General features: G+C 40.0%; 1 protein-coding gene across 2 annotated transcripts in view; it reads left to right on the top strand.

Moving 5' to 3' along the window:
* The window catches only part of VIRMA (vir like m6A methyltransferase associated), a 94330-nt gene that overhangs the window by 59997 nt on the left and 14929 nt on the right, over window positions 1–19404 (top strand). For both annotated transcript variants that reach the window (XM_053558634.1, XM_053558633.1), the window contains exon 17: window positions 10752–10884. In XM_053558634.1, the coding sequence (XP_053414609.1) occupies window positions 10752–10884 (133 nt within the window). The remainder of the gene's footprint in view (window positions 1–10751; window positions 10885–19404) is intronic.

Genomic DNA, 19404 nt, shown 5'->3' with positions numbered 1-19404 from the left:
CTTTCCTTCTGGGTAGATGCCCAGTAATGGATGGGATTGCAGGATCAAATGGGAGGTCTAGCTTGAGTGCTTTGAGGTTTCTCCATACTTCCTTCCAGAAAGGTTGTACTAGTTTGCAGTCCCACCAGCAGTGTAACAGTGTTCCCTTCTCTCCACATCCACGCCAGCATCTGCAGTTTTGAGATTTTGTGATGTGGGCCATTCTCACTGGGGTTAGATGATATCTCAGGGTTGTTTTGATTTGCATTTCTCTAATATATAGAGATGATGAACATTTTTTCATGTGTTTGTTAGCCATTCGTCTGTCGTCTTTAGAGAAAGTTCTATTCATGTCTCTTGCCCATTGATATATGGGATTGTTGGCTTTTTTCATGTGGATTAATTTGAGTTCTCTATAGATCCTAGTTATCAAACTTTTGTCTGACTGAAAATATGCAAATATCCTTTCCCATTGTGTAGGTTGTCTCTTTTTGGTTATTGTCTCCTTAGCTGTACAGAAACTTTTCAGTTTAATGAAGTCCCATTTGTTTATTTTTGTTGTTGTTGCAATTGCCATGGCAGTCTTCTTCATGAAGTCTTTCCCCAGGCCAATATCTTCCAGTGTTTTTCCTATGCTTTCTTGGAGGATTTTTATTGTTTCATGCCTTAAATTTAAGTCCTTTATCCATCTTGAATCAATTTTTGTGAGTGGGGAAAGGTGTGGGTCCAGTTTCAGTCTTTTACATGTAGACATCCAGTTCTCCCAACACCATTTATTGAATAGGGAGTCTTTCCCCCAAGGTATGTTCTTGTTTGGTTTATCGAAGATTAGGTGGTTGTAAAATGTTAGTTTCATTTCTTGGTTTTCCATTCGATTCCAAGTGTCTATGTCTCTGTTTTTGTGCCAGTACCATGCTGTCTTGAGCACTATGGCTTTGTAGTACAGACTAAAATCTGGTATGCTGATGCCTCCAGCTTTATTTTTGTTACAAAGAACTGCCTTAGCTATACGGGGTTTTTTCCGGTTCCATACAAAACGCAGAATCATTTTTTCCAAATCTTGAAAGTACAATGTTGGTATTTTGATAGGAATGGCATTGAATAGGTAGATTGCTTTGGGAAGTATAGACATTTTAACAATGTTGATTCTTCCCATCCATGAGCATGGTATGTTCTTCCATTTGTTAATATCCTCTGCTATTTCCTTTCCGAGGATTTCATAGTTTTCTTTGTAGAGGTCCTTCACCTCCTTCGTTAGGTATATTCCTAGGTATTTCATTTTCTTTGAAACTATGGTGAAGGGAGTTGTGTCCTTAATTAGCTTCTCATCTTGACTGTTATTGGTGTACACAAAGGCTACTGACTTGTGGACATTGATTTTATATCCTGAAACATTCCTGTATTTTTTGATGACTTCTAGGAGTCTTGTGGTTGAGTCTTTGGGGTTCTCTAAGTATAAGATCATGTCGTCAGCAAAGAGGGAGAGTTTGACCTCCTCTGCTCCCATTTGGATTCCCTTTATTTCCTTGTCTTGCCTAATTGTATTGGCTAGAACTTCCAGCACTGTGTTGAATAGTAAAGGTGACAGAGGACAACCTTGTCTGGTTCCAGTTCTAAGAGGAAAAGCTTTCAGTTTTACTCCATTCAGTAAAATATTGGCTGTGGGTTTGTCATAGATAGCTTCAATCAGTTTTAGAAATGTGCCACCTATGCCTATACTCTTCAGTGTTCTAATTAGAAAAGGATGCTGGATTTTATCAAATGCTTTTCTGCATCTATTGAGAGGATCATGTGATCTTCATTTTAGATTTTTAAGTTTTTTAAACTTAAAACAGAAACATATCACTCACTGTTCTGGTGAAATCCTTCTAATAGTTTCCTGTTGTACCTCAAATAAAATGTAAATTCTGTAATAGTAGGGCTTTATACAGCCTAGCCCTTGTTCATCTCTTTAACTTATCTAATAAAAGATAGCCTCTTTATCATCACTTTATGCTCTCTTGTCAAGCTCATTCCTATTTCCAAGCTTACCTCCACCCCAAAATGTTTTTCTCCTGGATTCAGTTATGATTTATTTTATCACTACATCTAGGTATCTGCATAAATGTATTTCCTGTCTAAAATACTCTGCCCTTTGTGTCCCGGCTCCCTATCTCTCTTCATATGTTTTACTATATTTATACATAGCATTGTATAGATTTATTACTTGTTTGGTTATCTCCCCCTCTAAAATATAAGCTACATGAAAGCAGGGAACATATCTTCTTGAGGACACTCTCTCCCCAGCACCTAGAAATCTGGTACATACAGTATTTTGCTGCATATAATGTGTACTTTTTCCCCCCAGAAGTTTTTGGGAAAAAAAAGGATTCGCATATCGTAGTGCTATTTGTTACTGGTACATAATTTTTTTTTATGTTGTATCTGTTCTCATGTTTTATAATTATTTGTTACATAAAATTTCTGTGTCATAATATGTTAAAAAAATAAATGCTGCAGTTCCTTCATAATATAAAAAACAAGTAGCTAAATATAAACAAATAAAAACTTGAGTTAAAAAATTAAAAATTTTTTTTTTCTGAAAGTTTGGACCCAAAATGTGGGTGTTCATTATATATGGGAGTACAGTATACATGGCAAAATATGGTAGTAGGCGTTATGAAGGAATGAAATTGAATACTAGACTCATCTTGTTCACAAATATTTATCAAATGCCTTCTCTGAACCAGACACTGATTTGAGATGCTGGGGTTTCAGAGAAAAAAAAAAAATCCATGCCTTCTTGGTGCGTTCATTCTACTAGATTGTCAGACAGTAAATAGTAAATAAAATACATAGTCTGTAACAGAAAAAACATAAACCAAGAGGAGAGAGATAGCACCAGAGTGAGAGTGGGAGGTGCCATTGAAATAGGGGAACAAACTTGATGAGGGAAGTTCTTGGTCTTGCTGAAAAGGTGACCCTTGAACACAGATCAAGACCTGAGGGAGGTGAGGAGTGAAATATGCTAATATTGCTAGGTGTATTGGCTTACACCTGTAATCCCAGCACTTGTGAGGCTGAGGCAGGTAGATTGCCTAAGCTCATGAGTTTGAGACCAGCCTGAGCCAGAGCGAAAATAGCTGTTTGTTGTGGCTGCAGTCCCAGCTACTCGGAAAGCTGAGACAAGAGAATTGCTTAAGCCCAAGAGTTTGAGCTGTGAGCTGTGACAGGACAGCATTCTATTCAGGGCAACAAAATAAGACTCTTGTCTCATAAATAAATAAATAAATAAAAATATGCTAAAACATATTGGAAAACAATTGCAAAAAAGCCTGTCTGAGATATCTGAGAATCAGCTGTGAGGCCAGAGGCAGCCCTTGGAATGAGTGAAGAGAAAAATGTTAGGGCATCTGATCATAGAATGGGGGCATGAGGTGGGGCAAGGTCATCAGGGGCCTTTAGGATTATTACAAGGTTCTTAGCAGAGATATAGCATGGTCTGGTTTTTTTTAATTAACAGGTCACTATATGCTTTTCCATACATTTTCTCATATAATCCTCAAAACAATCCTGAGGTAGGTTATGCTTAAACAAATTTTTTTTTTTTTTTTTTTTTTTTGGTTTTTGGCCGGGGCTAGGTTTGAACCCACCACCTCCTGCATATGGGACCGGTGCCCTACTCGTTGAGCCACAGGCGCCACCCTTAAACAAATTTTTTTTTTGAGATAATTTTAGACTTCCATTAGAATTGCAAAAATAATAGCACAGAATACAGGTATATTCATCATTCAGTTTATGTTTCTTAAAAGTAAGAAATTAACCTTGTTTTAATATTATTATTATTATTTTCGTTTGTTTTAGAGACAGAGTCTTACTTTATTGCCCTCGGTAGAGTGCCATGGCGTCACACAGCTCATAGCATCCTCCAGGTCTTGAGCATAAGCGATTCTCTTGCCTCAGCCTCCCAAGTGACTACAGGCGCCCGCCACAACACCTGGCTATTTTTTTGTTGCAGTTTGGCCAGGGCTGGGTTTGAACCCGCCACCCTCAGTATGTAGGGCCAGTGCCCTACTCACTGAGTCACAGGCGCTGCCCTTATTTTAATATTATTAACTAAGATACTTAAGACAATATTATTATTAAATAAGATATTTGGATTTTATAAATTTTTCTTTTTTCTTTTGTTTTCTTTTGAGACAGAGTCTCACTATGTTGCCCTCGGTAGGGTGTGGTGGTGTTACAGCTCACAGGAACCTCAAATTCTTGGGCTTAAGCAATTCTCCTGCCTTAGGCTCCCAAGTAGCCTCCCTACAACAACGCCCAGCTATTTTTTTGTTGTAGCTGTCATTGTTGTTTTTTCCAACCCACCAGCCCCAGTATATGTGGCCAGCGCCCTAACCACTGAAATACAAGTGCCAAGATAAATGTTTCTTTTTTCTTTCTTTCTCTCTCTCTCCTTTCCTTCCTTCTTTTTCTTTTTTGAGACAGTCTCACTTTGTCACCCTTGGTAGAGTGCTGTGGTGTCATCGCTCCTAGCAACCTCAATCTCTTGGCTCAATTGATTCTCTTGCCTCAGCCTCTCAAGTAGCTGGGACTACAGGTGCCTGCCAAAACACCCGGCTATTTTTAGAGACGGGGTCTTGTTCTTGTTCAGGCTGGTCTCCAACCTGTAAGTTCAGGCTTAATCCACCCGCTTTGGCCTCACAAGGTGCTAGGATTACAGGCATGAGCCATAGCGCTGGGCCTTCTTTTCTTTCCTTCTCTTCTTCCTTCCTCCCTTCCTTTTTTTCACTTTCTTTCTTTTTCTTATTCCTTCTTTTTTAAGACAGGGTTTCCCTTTATTGCCTGGGCTAGAGTACAATGGTGGACTCAACTTAGCTCTTGAACCTGAAATTTCTGGGCTCAAGCAATCCTCTTGTTTCTGCTTCCTGATTAGGTGAAACTAGAGGCAATGTGCCACCACACCCAGCTAATTTTTGCCTATTTTTTTGTAGAGATGGAGCAGGCTTTTCCCTCAGCCTTTCAAAGTGCAAGTATTGCTGTCATGAGCCACCATGCCTAGCCTCAACTTTTCTATTAATGCCAAGATCTGAGATAGGATCTTACATTGCATTGAATCTTTTTTTTTTTTGAGACAGAATCTCAACTATGTTGCTTCAGGCTAGAGTACAGTGGAGTCATTCTAGCTCATAGCAACCTCAAATTCCTGGGCTCAAGTGATCCTCTGAGAAGCTGGGACTAACAGGTGCCTGCCATAATGCCTGGCTAATTTTTCTGTTTTTATTAGAGATGGGGTCTCACTTTGCTCAGGCTGCTTTTCAAGTCCTGAGCTTCAATTCTCTCCTCAGCCTCCCAGAGTGCTAGGATTACAGTTGTGAGCTACTATGCTTGGTCAGTTTTTCATTTTTCATTACTAAATAATTGGGAGAATAGTCTTTGAGATATTAGAATATCCATATATCCTGTTTCTATCAAACACTTTCTTTTTTTTCTGAGAGAGAATGAGTCTCACTCTTTTGTCCAGGATAGAGTGCTGTAGTGTCTGCCTAGCTTACGGCAACCTCACACTCCTGGGTTTAAGCCAGCAGTTTTCAACCTGTGGGTCGGTTTCCACAGAAACTGTATTAAAGGGCTGCAGCATTAGGAAGGTTGAAGACCACTGGATTAAGTGATCCTCCTGCCTCACCCTGCTGATAGGTAGAATTAGAGGCACCTGCCACCACAGCTGGTAATTATTTTATTTTTTTAGTAGAGATAGGGGTCTCCCTCTTGCTCTTGAACTTAAGTGATCATCCATCCTTGGCCTCCAAGAATGCTAATCAGCCAAACATTTTGATCTACCAATTTTAGTATCAAAGAGTGGATATTGGCAAGATGGGCTATTATTACTGTGATGTTCTAATGGTGATTTCCTATTTCCCTCATTTTTTTTTCTATTAATTTTCCTTCTGTAAGGAAGAGTTGTCTCTTCTCATGTATTTTTTTGTAGGTATTTATACCAATATGGATGCATAGATGTTAATTTTTTTCATTGTATAATAATCCAACACTATTTTTATGTATTTGTTGCTCAGTTTGTTCCAGCTTTGGCTGTTGGAGATCTTTCGGGGTACCTTCTGTTCCCTTTTCATATGCCATGTCTGTATTTTATTTTACTTCATTTTTTGAGACAGAGTTTCACTATGTTACCCTCGGTAGAGTGCTATGGCATCACAGCTCACAGCAACCTCAAACTCTTCAGCTTAAGTGATTCTCTTGTCTCAGCCTTCCAAATAGCTGGGACTACAGGCGCCTGCCACAACACCTGTATATTTTTTAGTTATAGTTGTCATTGTTTTTTGGCAGGTCCGGGGCTAGATTTGAACTCGCCAGCTCCACTGTATATGGCTGACACCCTAGCTGCTGAGCTACAGGTGTTGAGCCATATACACACACATACACACATATAATATATATGTGTATATATATATATATATATATTTTTTTTTTTTTAAAGCACTTTCTTATTTCTAGCACTACAAGATGTTCTAGGATCAGGTTGTGTTTTTTCTGTTCCAGCCCTGGGATCAACTTTTTCTCCAAGGGTTCCCGGTTCCTTTTATTAGAGACTATTTAGAAACCATGATGTGGGCTCTGAGTATGTTTATTGCTATTGGGTGTTACTGATTTTGGTCTCTCTCATTGGATAGAACTGTAAAATATATGTGTGTGCCCTAACTCATGCACACACACTTGTAAAGACACACACATCTACATATACTTTCTTTTTACATTTTACTGAAAACAGATAAATCTGTATATTTAAAAATAAATCTATTTTAAAATGAAATTATTAATAAAGAAAATTTATTTTAAATAATAAATCTATTAATTCTTATGAATATATTTTTTAAAAAGATCCATACTAATACTTTGTGATCCAATACAAGAAGTTGATTTTAGTCTTTCCCCATTTTTGGTTAAGTTTATTATCCACCAGTGAGGAACTTAGCTCTCATTATCTGTAATACGCTTACCTATTTATTTAGCCCTAGTATACAAATGAAATAGTAGTTTCTAACTGATTACCAATTCATACTCTTGTCAGAAAAAAATCAAGCAACTGGAATACATACAGCATTTGTATGCAATTCTTTGTTTAGTCTTCCTGTATCCCGTCAAAGCATTGTCCTTATCAGTTTGATTACATGACTCATTTGTAATATAGTTAGATAAATATGCCATAAGTCTGTTTTCTTGTTTTTCTCTTCATATCCTGGTTGATTTTTAAAAAAATTTTGTATACAGTAAAATATATTTTGTGGTGAACAGCTCTGTGGATTTTGACAAATGCTAATTAGAGTCATGTGTTTATTATTGCTGTTCCATTTAGAGCAGTTTCATCACTCCAACATTCTGTCATGCTGCCCTTTTATATCCAACCCTAGCAACTTACTGATACAATTTTCTTCACATACTTTGGCTTTTTCTAGAATGTCATATAAATGAAATTATACAACATATATCCTTTTGGGTTTAGCTTCTGTCATTTAGCAAAAAGTACTTAAGATTCTTAAGTTTGTTACATGAATCAAGTTTGTTCTTTTTATTGACAACTAATATTCCAGCAGTCTGGGTTGTTTCTAAATTTTGGTGGTTATTTATAAAGCTGCTATACATATAAATCTTTCAACCAATATTTTGTGTGAAACTAAGTTTCATTTCAAGTGGGCTATTGGGTCATGTGGTAGGTGAATGTTTAACCTTACAAGATTACCAAACCAGGCTGAGTGTGGTGGCTCTTGTCTGTAATCCTAGCGCTCTGGGAGGCCAAGGCGGGAGGATCCTTGTGGTCAGGAGTTTAAGACCAGCCTAGGCAAGATCAAGACCCAGTCTCTCTACTACAAGTAGAAAAAAAGAAGTAGTCTGGCATGGTCTTGGATGGGTGTAGTCCTAGCTAATTCAGGAGTGTGAGGCAGAAGTATCACTTGAGCCAGGAGTTCGAGGTTGCCGTGACCTAGGCTGACATCACATTACTCTAGCCCTAACTCATGTGCACACTTGTAAAAACACACATATCCACATATACTTTCTTGGGTATATGTAACAAAAATGAGACTGTGTATAAAAAAAAAGAGAGAGAAAAGATTGCCGAACTGTTTGCCAAAGTAGATACACCATTTTTCATTCCTACCAGCAGTGTGTTAGAATTCTAGTTGCTCCTTGTCCTTACCAAAACTTGATTTTGCCAGTTTTTTGATTTTAGGCATTCTAATTGCTACATTTCAGACCTTAGTCTTTGATCGACTATGGAAGTATGAGTCATTTGCTTACAGTTGTGTGCAATGGCTGATAATCGTGGTCTAATTTTTTTTTAATTAATTAATTTTATTATTATTATTTTTTTTTTTTTTTTGGTTTTTGGCCGGGGCTAGGTTTGAACCCGCCACCTCTGGCATATGGGGCCGGCACCCTACTCCTTGAGCCACAGGCGCCGCCCTAATTTATTTTTTTTAAAGACAGAGTTTCACTCTGTCGCCCTTGGTAGAGTGCCTTGGTGTCACAACTCACAGCTCTTGGGCTTAGGTGATTCTCTTGCTTCAGCCTCCCGAGTAGCTGGGAATACAGGTGCCTGCCACAACGTCCAGCTATTGTTTTCTTATTTGTTGTTGTTGCAGTTTGGCCCGGGCTGGGTTCAAACCCACCACCCTCGGTATATGGGGCCAGCGCCCTACTCACTGAGCCACAGGCGCCACCCTCTGGTCTAATTTTGAACCCATGCTTTTTCCATTGACAGTATTATCTTTATATTTAATCTCATTTCTGTTTGTTATACCTTTGTATTCGTCATGTGATAAAGTTCTCAAGAGCTAGGATTTTTTTTTTTTTTTAAGATGACTTCTCACTATGTCACCCTCAGCAGAGTGTCTTGGCATCACAGCTCACAGCAATCTCAAACTCTTGGGGTTAAGCAATTCTCTTGCCTCAGCCTCCCAAGTAGCTGGGACTACAGATGCCCGCCACAACTCCTGCCTATTTTTTTGTTGTTGTATTTGTTGTTTAGCAGGCCCGGGCCAGTTGGAACTTACTAGCCCTGGTGCACTAGCCAGCATCCTAACCACTGAGCCATAGGTGCCGAGCGATGAGCCAAGAATCTTATCTTTTGATAAAGTTCTCAAGAGCCAGGAATCTTTCTTCCTTTTATATTGCTTTACCAAAATCTTACATGATGGCATCTTAGAATCTAACCAGTTTTCTAAATACAGATGCCACATGTTTAGTATTAATGTCATACTTATGTTTTGGCTAATTATGTTACAACTTAAAGGATATGATTGACTATTAGAGTACTTGTTCCTTAAATTCTCTTTTGGTCAACTCAAAACTGTGTAATAAATGTATGGAATAAGTTTAAAAGGACTGTATATTGTCTAGATTTTAGATATATATTGTGATTGTTTATTAGTGATAAAATCTTTGTATATCAGGGTTTGGCACATTGACTCCCAAACCTCTGCTGTCAATTTTTGTAAATAGTTTTATTAGAACTTCATCATCATATGATGTGTAAGACTACTTTCCCACTACCCTAACAGAGATAAGTGGGTGTGACTGAGTCTGTTGTTGTGTATAAAAAGATAAACTGAGTTGCGTATAGTCTGCAAAGCCTAAGTATTTGTCATCTGACTCTTTCAAAAGTTTGCTGGCTCGGCACCCGTAGCACAGTGGTTATGGTGCCAGCCGCATAACACTGAGGGTGGTGGGTTCTAACCCGCCCCACGACAGCTAAACAGCAATAACAACGGCAGCAAAAAAATAACTGGTGTTGTAGCAGGCACCTATAGTCCCAGCTACTTGGGAGGCTGAGGCAAGAGAATCGCTTAAGCCCAAGAGTTTGAGAGTTGCTGTGAGCTATGATGTCACAACACTCTACCAAGGGCCACATAGTAATAATCTGTCTCCAAAAAAAAAAAAAAAAAGTTTGCTAACCTCTGCTCCATACTGTTAATTTCCTTCTGTCAGATTACAATGTCATAAGGATAGTTATTCTTTGTAGTTCTTATGTAAGTCAGGCTTTCTGGGCAGGCTTCTAATTTAGCTATAATATCCTTATGTTAGAGATATTCTCAAGTTGTAAAATGTTTAAAAATTATAGAAACTGCAAGTTTCTTGTGTTAAGTATTATAAACTTATGATTTGAGGGAAATTTTTAAGACATTCAAGTTTGACCTTAAAAGGACTTGGTGGGCCGCGCCTGTTGCTCAAGGAGTAGGGCGCCAGTTCCATATGCCGGAGGTGGCGGGTTCAAATCTAGCCCCGGCCAAAAACCACAAAAAAAAAAAAAAAAAAGGACTTGGTAACTGTAGATACTGCTTTGATATTGTTTGTGTACACAAATACAACAAAATACTTAATATATTTTTAAAAGTGTTAGACTTAATTTTATTCTGTCTGACAGAGATAATTCATTTCTTTTTTTTTTTTTTTTTTTGTAGAGACAGAGTCTCACTTTATGGCCCTCGGTAGAGTGCTGTGGCCTCACATAGCTCACAGCAACCTCCAACTCCTGGGCTTAAGCGATTCTCTTGCCTCAGCCTCCCGAGTAGCTGGGACTACAGGCGCCCACCACAACACCCGGCTATTTTTTGGTTTTGCAGTTTGGCCGGGGCCAGGTTTGAACCCGCCACCCTCGGCATATGGGGCCGGCGCCTTACCGACTGAGCCACGGGTGCCGCCCAGATAATTCATTTCTTATAATAGTTTTATATCCTCATATTTTAAGACAATGTCTCTACTTTCTTTATTTACAGTTCTTTAAGGAAAAATAGTAATGCTCTGCATATTTTACTGAAACGAGTGATCGCCACATTTAGTAAGGACACAGGAGAACTTGCATCTTCATTTTTGGAATTTATGAGACAGATTCTTAACTCTGACACAATGGTAAGTAATTATGTATATATGTACCTATTTGTAATAAATATTTTGTATTTATTATAAACCTTGTCTAAGTTAAAAAATCACTTCAATTAGAAAATGTCTTAGGGGCGGCGCCTGTGGCTCAGTCGGTAAGGCGCCGGCCCCATATACCGAGGGTGGTGGGTTCAAACCCAGCCCCGGCTGAACTGCAAACCAAAAAATAGCTGGGCGTTGTGGCAGGCGCCTGTAGTCCCAGCTACTCGGGAGGCTGAGGCAAGAGAATCGCTTAAGCCCAGGAGTTGGAGGTTGCTGTGAGCTGTGTGATGCCATGGCACTCTACCGAGGGTGATAAAGTGAGACTCTGTCTCTACAAAAAAAAAAAAAAAGTCTTAGGGTGGCACCTGTGGCTCAGTGAGCAGGGCGCCGGCCCCATATACCAAGGGTGGCAGGTTCAAACCCAGCCCTGGCCAAACTGCAACAAAAAAATAGCCGGGCATTGTGGCGGGTGCCTGTAGTCCCAGCTACTCAGGAGGCTGAGGCAGGAGAATCGCCTAAGCCCAGGAGTTGGAGGTTGCTGTGAGCTGTGTGACGCCATGGCACTCTACCGAGGGCAATAAAGTGAAACTCTGTCTCTACAAAAAAAAAAAAAAAAAAAGTCTTAGAACATAGAGTAGTGATTTTTTTATTTAAAAAAATTGATGTCTAAGAGTAAACTATATTGAACTCTAATTTAGTAGGTGTCATTAATTTGTGAATACCCTGTGACTTTGTAACTTAGAGAAAAATACTGCCTGTAGTGCCTTTTTTTAATAATTCTCGACATTGAGTTACCTCACTAGGGTAATTCAGAACAGTCAAGTTTTCTTAGTCTTTTATTATTTACTTGTCATTTAATTAAGCATTTAGTGATTATATTCTAGATATTGTGATTTTATTATATTATCATAAAATCTTACTATTTTATACTAGGGTATTTTGGATCTATCATAGATATATCAATTAAAGGTTATTTTTCTTGCTCTAAAATCTTACAGTTAAGAGTGGAAAAATTAAAATATTAATTAAGAGTTCTGTATTTTTCAAAGTGATGGTATTTTATGGGCACAGTTCCAGAAGCTGTTAATAGACTTGCCTTGTTAGGCATAGTGGTATGTACATGTAGTCCCAGTTACTCATGGGGCTTACACTGAAGGATTGCTTGAACCCAGGAGTTCTAATCTGGCCTAGGCAACATAGCAAGACCTCATCTCTATTTCAAAAAATTAATAGAAAAAGATATTTTAGCCTTTACAAAGTTATTTGGGGTCAAATAAGTTTTGAAATGTACACATTAGTACAAATTAACAGTAGACATTAGTATATTAAAAGCTTTACAAGGTCCTGGGATGTTTTGCTGCACTATAATCCGGCCTTCCAGCTATACCTACATGTATTGCTTTGTGTTTGTGTGTATAAATCCTGTAGGGGTGTGTGTGTGCATGTGCACACATCTTGTAGGTCAGTATGTATTGTCAACACTGGGTGACATTTAAGATTTCTATTTTGGAAGAATTGTAGAGGACCTATTTATTATAGTATTCTTTTTTTTTTTTTTTTTGAGACAGAGTCTCATTATATCACCCTCGGTAGAGTGCTATGGCGTCACAGCACACAGCTCACAGCATCCTCAAACTCTTAGGCTCAAGCGATTCTCTTGCCTCAACCTGCCTTGTAGCTAGGACTACAGGTGCCTACTACAACGGCTGGGCTATTTTGTTTGTTTAGCAGGCTCAGGCCAGGTTCGAACCCACCAGCCCTGGTGCATGTGGCTGGTACCTTAACTGCTGAGCTATGGGTGCCAAGCCTGTTATAGTATTCTAAAATAGATATATGGGACTTAATATGAAAAATAAATTTATTGTACTCTTCTATGCATTAAATTTACTGTACTCTTTTATGATTTATTTTGAGAATGTTTAATCCAGTAAGCCCTTCTTGCCTTACTGCTGTGCTTGTAATTACTGTCTTGCCAATTTTATTGGCAAATTATTGTTTGTTTTGTATCATATTTAGTTTATTAAAGTGATTACACTTACCAGCTATTAATTCTTGAAAGATTATCATATTTAACAGTAAAGCTGTTGCTTCCCTAAAGAGATTATTTAGAGTTTTACTTGATAGAAGTAAAACTTGTTTATTCATTAGATCTTAAGTGACGTTTTGAAAGCTTGTTTGGAGGTTCTAGCAGGGGAGCGCAGCTACTCATATACCCTTGACCAAAGAACGGTCTTCTCTATCGTGGAAGGTCGTCCTCTTTGACCGAGCGCGCAGCTTCAGGAGGGACACATGGAGCAGTGAGGGAGGAAGGGGACACCTCCTAGCCAGCCAGATCAGCCCAATCAACCCTAGTGATAAATGGGGTGATGGCTGTTGCAGCCAGATCCCCCCTCACATCTGTTAAGTGGCATTTTGTTAATCTGTTGGTTTGATAGAGTTTCTTACCATGTCATCGGTTAAACATCTTTTTCTTTTTCCTTTTTTTTAATTTTTTTTATTTTTGCAGTTTTTGGTCCGGGCTGGGTTTGAACCTGCCACCTCTGGCATATGGGGCCAGCGCCCTACTCCTTTGAGCCACAGGTGCCGCCCTAGTTAAACATTTTCTGATCAAAAACAAGTAATGATGCAGCACCCATAGGTCAGTGAGTAGGGCACCGGCCATGTACACCACGCAGGTGGGTTTGAACCTGGCCTGGGCCTGCTAAACAACGACAACTGCAACAAAAAAATAGTTGGGCATTGTGGCGGGCACATATAGTCCCAGCTACTTGAGAGGCTGTTGCCCTCCCGAGGGTGACATAGTGAGACTCTGTCTCAAAAATAAATAAATAAATCAATCAAAAAGTAACTGGTGTTCATTCATGTTATCCACAATTTGCTGGGACCTCATGATTGCCAATTAATGCTTTTATTCATCCCTCATGAATGTCTTTCCTTTTCTTACCTCTTCCTTTGAGAAGATCAGGGCCATCGTGATGTAAATCCTTTTACTCACCACTAAATTCTTTCCCTGTCCATTTTTTTTGTTTATTAGTTTGTTTTTGAGACAGAGTGTCATTATGCTACCCTTGATAGAGTGCTGTGGCGTCACAGCTCACAACAACCTCAAACTCTTGGGCTTAAGCGATTCTCTTACCTCAGCCTCCCAAGTAACTGAGACTACAGGCACCCTCTACAAAGCCCGGCTATTTTTGTTGTTGTTGTTGTTGTTGTTGTTGTTGCAGTTGTCATTGTTGTTTTAGCTGGCCCAGGCTGGATTCAAACCCTACAGCCTTGGTATGTGGCTGGCATCCTACCCATTGAGCTATGGGTGCTGCCTCCCTGTCCTTTTTAATCTATTGTTTCCTTCCTTAAGCAGAGGAAAATATATCCTTGCATCACTTTCATTTCTACTTATTACCTGGATTCTGTCTTAATATTTTTCCTGATTCTTTTTCCCTCATCTGCCTTTATAACTCTCTATGCCCTTAGAATGGATAGAATCTCTGAATATCCAAAAATCAAATTTATTGTCTTCTCCATAAATTTTGTTCTATATTTTCCTGACCTCCAAAATAGAAATCATAGAATAGTAGTGAACTTTCCCTCATAATCCTTTTTAGCCATAGCTCTTATTCTTGTCAGTTTTATTCACAAAACCTTTTTTCTTTTATTATTATTATTTATTTTTATTTATTTATTTATTTATTTTTGCAGTTTTTGGCCAGGGCTGGGGTTTGAACCCATGACCTCCAGCATATGGGGCTGGCGTCCCACTCCTTTGAGCCACAGGCACCATCTTTTTCTTTTTTTTTTTTTGAGATAGAGTTTCATTCTGTTGTCCTGGGTAGAGTGCTGTGGCGTTATTGTAGCTCACAGCAACCTCAAACTTTTGGGCTTAAGCAATCCTCCTGCCTCAGCCTCAAGTAGCTGAGACTACAGGTACCTGCCCCAAAGCCTAGCTAGTTTTTTCTATTTTTAGTACAGATAAGGTTTCATTCTTGCCTAGGCTGGTCTTGAACTCCTCAGCTCACGCAACTCACCTGCTTGAGCAGCTCAGGAGTTCGAGACCATCCTGAGTAAGAGTGAGATTCCTTTCTAATAAAAAGAAACAGAAAAGAAAAACTAGCCCAGGATTGTTTGTGGCAGGCACCTATACTACCAACTACTCAGGAGGCTGAGGCAGGAAGATCACTTGAACCCAGGAGTTTAGGTTGCTGCTGTGAGCTAGGCTGATACTATGGCACTCTAGGCTGGGCAACAGAGTGAGACTCTGTCTTCAAAAAAAAAAATTCTTAAGAGATGAGGTTTCACTATGTTGTCCCAGCTGATCTGGAACTCCTGGCCTCAAGCATTTCTTCTACCTGGGCATTCCAAAGTGCTCGGATTAACAGCATGAGCCATTGTGCCAGGACTTAAAATGATTGTTTTGTTTTGTTTTGAGACAGAGTCTCATTATGTCACCCTCAGTAGAGTGCTATGACATCACAGCTCACAGCAATCTCAAACTCTTGGGCTCAACCAGTTCTCTTGTCTGAGTTCTCAAGTAGCTGGGACTACAGGCGCCACAATGCCTGGCTATTTTTTGTTGCAGTTGTGATTATTGGTTAGGTGGCTGGGGCTGGGTTCGGGCTGGATTCAAACCCACCAACTTCCGTGTATGTGGCTGGCACTGCAACCATTGTGCTATAGGTGCTGAGCCTGTTTTGATTTTTCGAGACAGAGTCTCACTTTGTTGCCCTCGGTAGAGTGCCATGGCATCACAGCTTGCTGCAACCTCAAACTCTTGCCTCAGCTTCCCAAGTAGCTGGGACTACAGGTGCCTGCCACAATATCCAGCCATAAATAATTGATTTTTGGGGTGGCACCTGTGGATGGTGGGTTCAAACCCAGCCCCTGCCAAAAACTGCAAAAGAAAAAAAAATTGATTTTTGTATACCATGTATTGTGTCTTGCAACCTTCCTGAACTCAGTGATTAGTTCTAATAGTTTTTGAGTGAGTTTCTTAGGATTTTCTATATACTATAAGATTATGTCATCTACAAAGACAAATAGTTTTACTTTTTCTTTTCCAATATAGATGCTTTTTTTTTTTTTATTGTCTAATTTCCCTCACAAGAACCTCCAGTATAATGTGTAACAAAAATGACAAGGATGTATATCTTTGTCTTACTCCTCATCTTAAGGAGAATGCTTTCAGGTTTTCACCATTAAATGTGTTAGCTATGGGATCTTCCTAGATAACTCCTTTTAAAGTTGAGAATGCTCCATTTTATTCCTGATGTAAGTGTTTTTTATCATGAAAGGTTCTTGGATTTTGTCAACTGATTTTTCTGAGTCTTATTGAGCTGATAATGTAGCTTTTCTCTATATTCTATTGAATGGTGTATTACATTGCTGATTATTGTTTATTTCACCAACTTTGCATTTCTGAGATAAATCCCGCTTAGTCCTGGAATGTGATCCTTGTACATTGTTGTATAAGTTTGCTTTATTTTATTAGAAGTTTTGTGTGTGTGTTTGTATTCAAAAGAAATATTTGTGTCTAGCTTTCTTTTCTTATGATGTCTTTTCTGACCTCATTGAATGAGCTCAGAGATTTTCCCTTCTTGTTTACTTTTTGAAAGAGTTATGATGGGTTGCTGTTAATTCTTTTAAACCCTTGTAGAATTCAGAGTGAAGCCATCTCGGGCTAGTCTTATCTTTGTGGGAAGTTTTTAAAAATACTTTTAAAAAAGGGGGGCGCCTGTGGCTCAGTCGGTAAGGCGCTGGGCCCATATGCCGAGGGTGGCGGGTTCAAGCCCGGCCCCGACTGAACTGCAACCAAAAAATAGCTGGGCATTGTGGCGGGCGCCTGTGGTCCCAGCTACTCGGGAGGCTGAGGCAAGAGAATCGCTTAGGCCCAGGAGTTGGAGGTTGCTGTGAGCTGTGTGATGCCATGGCACTCTGCCGAGGGCCATGAAGTGAGACTCTGTCTCTAAAAAAAAAAAAATAAGAAATAAATAACTAAATAAAAATACTTTTAAAAGGCTTGGCACCTGTGGCTCAAGTGGCTAAGGTGCCAGCCACATACACCTGAGCTGGCAGGTTCGAATCCAGCCCGGGCCCGCCAAACAACGATGGCTGTAACCAAAAAATAGCCGGCTGTTGTGGCAGGCGCCTGTGGTCCCAGCTACTTGGGAGGCAGAGGCAGGAGAATGGCTCCTTGAGCCCAGGAGTTGGCGATTGCTGTGAATTGTGATGCTACAGCACTCTACTCAGGGTGACAGCTTGAGGCTCTGTCTCAGAAAAGAAAAAAAAAAAAAAAACTTAAAAAAATATGGCTCAATGCCTGTAGGTTGAGCAGGTAAGGCGCCAGCCACATACATCAGAGCTGGCAGGTTTGAATCCAGCCCAGGCCTGCCAAACAGCAATGACAACTACAAGCAAAAAAAAAAAAAAAAAATTAGCTGGATGTTGTGGTGGATGCCTGTAGTCCCAACCACTTGGGAGGCTGAGGTAAGAGAATTGCTTAAGCCCAGGAGTTGGAGTTGCTGTGAGCTGTGTGATGCCATGGCACTCTACCCAGGGCGACAGCTTGAGGCTCTGTCTCAGAAAAAAAAAAAAAAACTTAAAAAAATATGTGTATATGGCTCAACACCTGTGGCTCAAGCAGCTAAGGTACCAGCCACATACATCTTAGTTGGCGGGTTCTAATCCAGCCTGGGTCCACCAAACAACAATGACGGCTGCAACAACAACAACAACAAAAATAGCTGGGTATTGTGGCAGGCGCTTGTAGTCCTAGCTACTTGGGAGGCTGAGGCAGGAGAATCACTTGAGCCCAGGAGCCCAGGAGTTGTAGCTGTGATGCTACAGCACTCTACCAGGGTGACAGCTTGCGGCTCAAAAATATATATATATGTGTGTGTATTCAGTTGCTTATTATCAATCTATTCAGATTTTCTGTATCTTATTGAGTCAATTTTATTAGTTTGTGTTTTTTTGGGAATTTGTTCCACTACCTTCATCTTCATTATCTAAGTGACGATGTACAGTTTTGTTTCTGTCTTTCTTCTCTCTTTCATTTATTTCTGCATTAAGGTTTATTTTCTTCCTTCTGCTTGCTTTGGGTTTAGTCTGCTTTTCTATTTCTAGTTTCTTTCTTTCTTTCTTTTTTTTTTTGTAGAGACAGAGTCTCACTTTACTGCCCTCGGTAGAGTGCTGTGGCGTCACACAGCTCACAGCAACCTCCAGGTCTTGGGCTCAAGCGATTCTTTTGCCTCAGCCTCCCGAGCAGCTGGGACTACAGGTGCCTGCCACAATACCCAGCTATTTTTGTTGTTGTTGTTGCAGCCGTCATTGTTGTTTTACACCTCAGATGTATGTGGCTGGTACATCTTAGCTGCCTGAACCACAGGCACCGAGCCATATACACATATTATTTTAAGTTTTGTTTTTTTTTTCTGAGACAGAGCCTCAAGCTGTCGCCCTGGGTAGAGTGCCATGGCAACACCTAGCTATTTTTTTGTTGCAGTTTGGCCAGGGCTGGGTTTGAACCCACCACCCTCAGTATATGGGGCCTGCGCCCCACTCACTGAGCCACAGGCGCCGCCCTTAAGACAGATTCTTAACTCTGTTGCCCTGGGTAGAGTGCTGTGGTGTCATAACTCAGAACAGCAACCTCAAATTCGTGGTCTCAAGTGAAGCTCTTGCCTCAGCCTCCTTAATAGCTGGGACTATAGGTGGCTCTCATGATACCTGGCTAGTTTTTCTTTTCTTTTCTTTCTTTCTTTTTTTTTTTTTTTTTTGAAGACATGGTCTCACGGTCACCCTCAGTAGAGTGCTATAGTGTTACAGCTCACAGCAACCTCAAAATCTTGGATTCAAGCAATTCTCTTACCTCAGCCTCCCAAGTAGCTGGGACTACAGGCGCTCTTCACAATGCCCCAGCTATTTTTAGAGGTGAGGTCTTGCTCTGGCTCAGGCTAATCTTGAACCTGTGAGCTTAGGCAATCCACCTGCTTTGGCCTCCCAGAGTGCTGGAATTATAGGCGTGATCCACCATACCCAGCTGCTAGATCATTTTAAGTATTTTAATTAGTTCACAGTTTTTATCTTTCCCCTCAAAACTTTTTTTTCATTAAATTTATGTCAGTAAACTTTAGTGACCTCTGTCTTCCTTGATCGGCTCTCCCAACCCCCTCTTTTAAATAGATTTAACAGTTTTTAGAGGAATTTAGGCTTCTTAGCAAAATCAAGTGGAAAGTACAGTGAATTCCCATATGTTCCCTGCCCCCTCACTTGAACAAACTCCTCCCACTATTGACATCTCATACTACAGTGATACATTTGTTACAGTTGATGAACCCACACTGGTATGTAATTAGTACATAGTTTACATTGAGATTCATGCCTGGCTATGTTTTTTTGGAGATGAGGTCTTGCTCTGGCTCAGGCTGGTCTCAAACCTGGGAGCTCAGGCAATCCACCTGCCTCAGCTTCCCCAACTGCTAGGATTATAGGCCAAGCCACTGTGCCCGGCCTCAT

The sequence above is a fragment of the Nycticebus coucang genome, chromosome 13 (assembly GCF_027406575.1).
Source record: "Nycticebus coucang isolate mNycCou1 chromosome 13, mNycCou1.pri, whole genome shotgun sequence".
In the NCBI taxonomy this organism is placed as follows: domain Eukaryota; kingdom Metazoa; phylum Chordata; class Mammalia; order Primates; family Lorisidae; genus Nycticebus; species Nycticebus coucang.
Note: the sequence above shows the minus strand (reverse complement) of the source record. Positions and strands in the feature narration are given on the sequence as shown.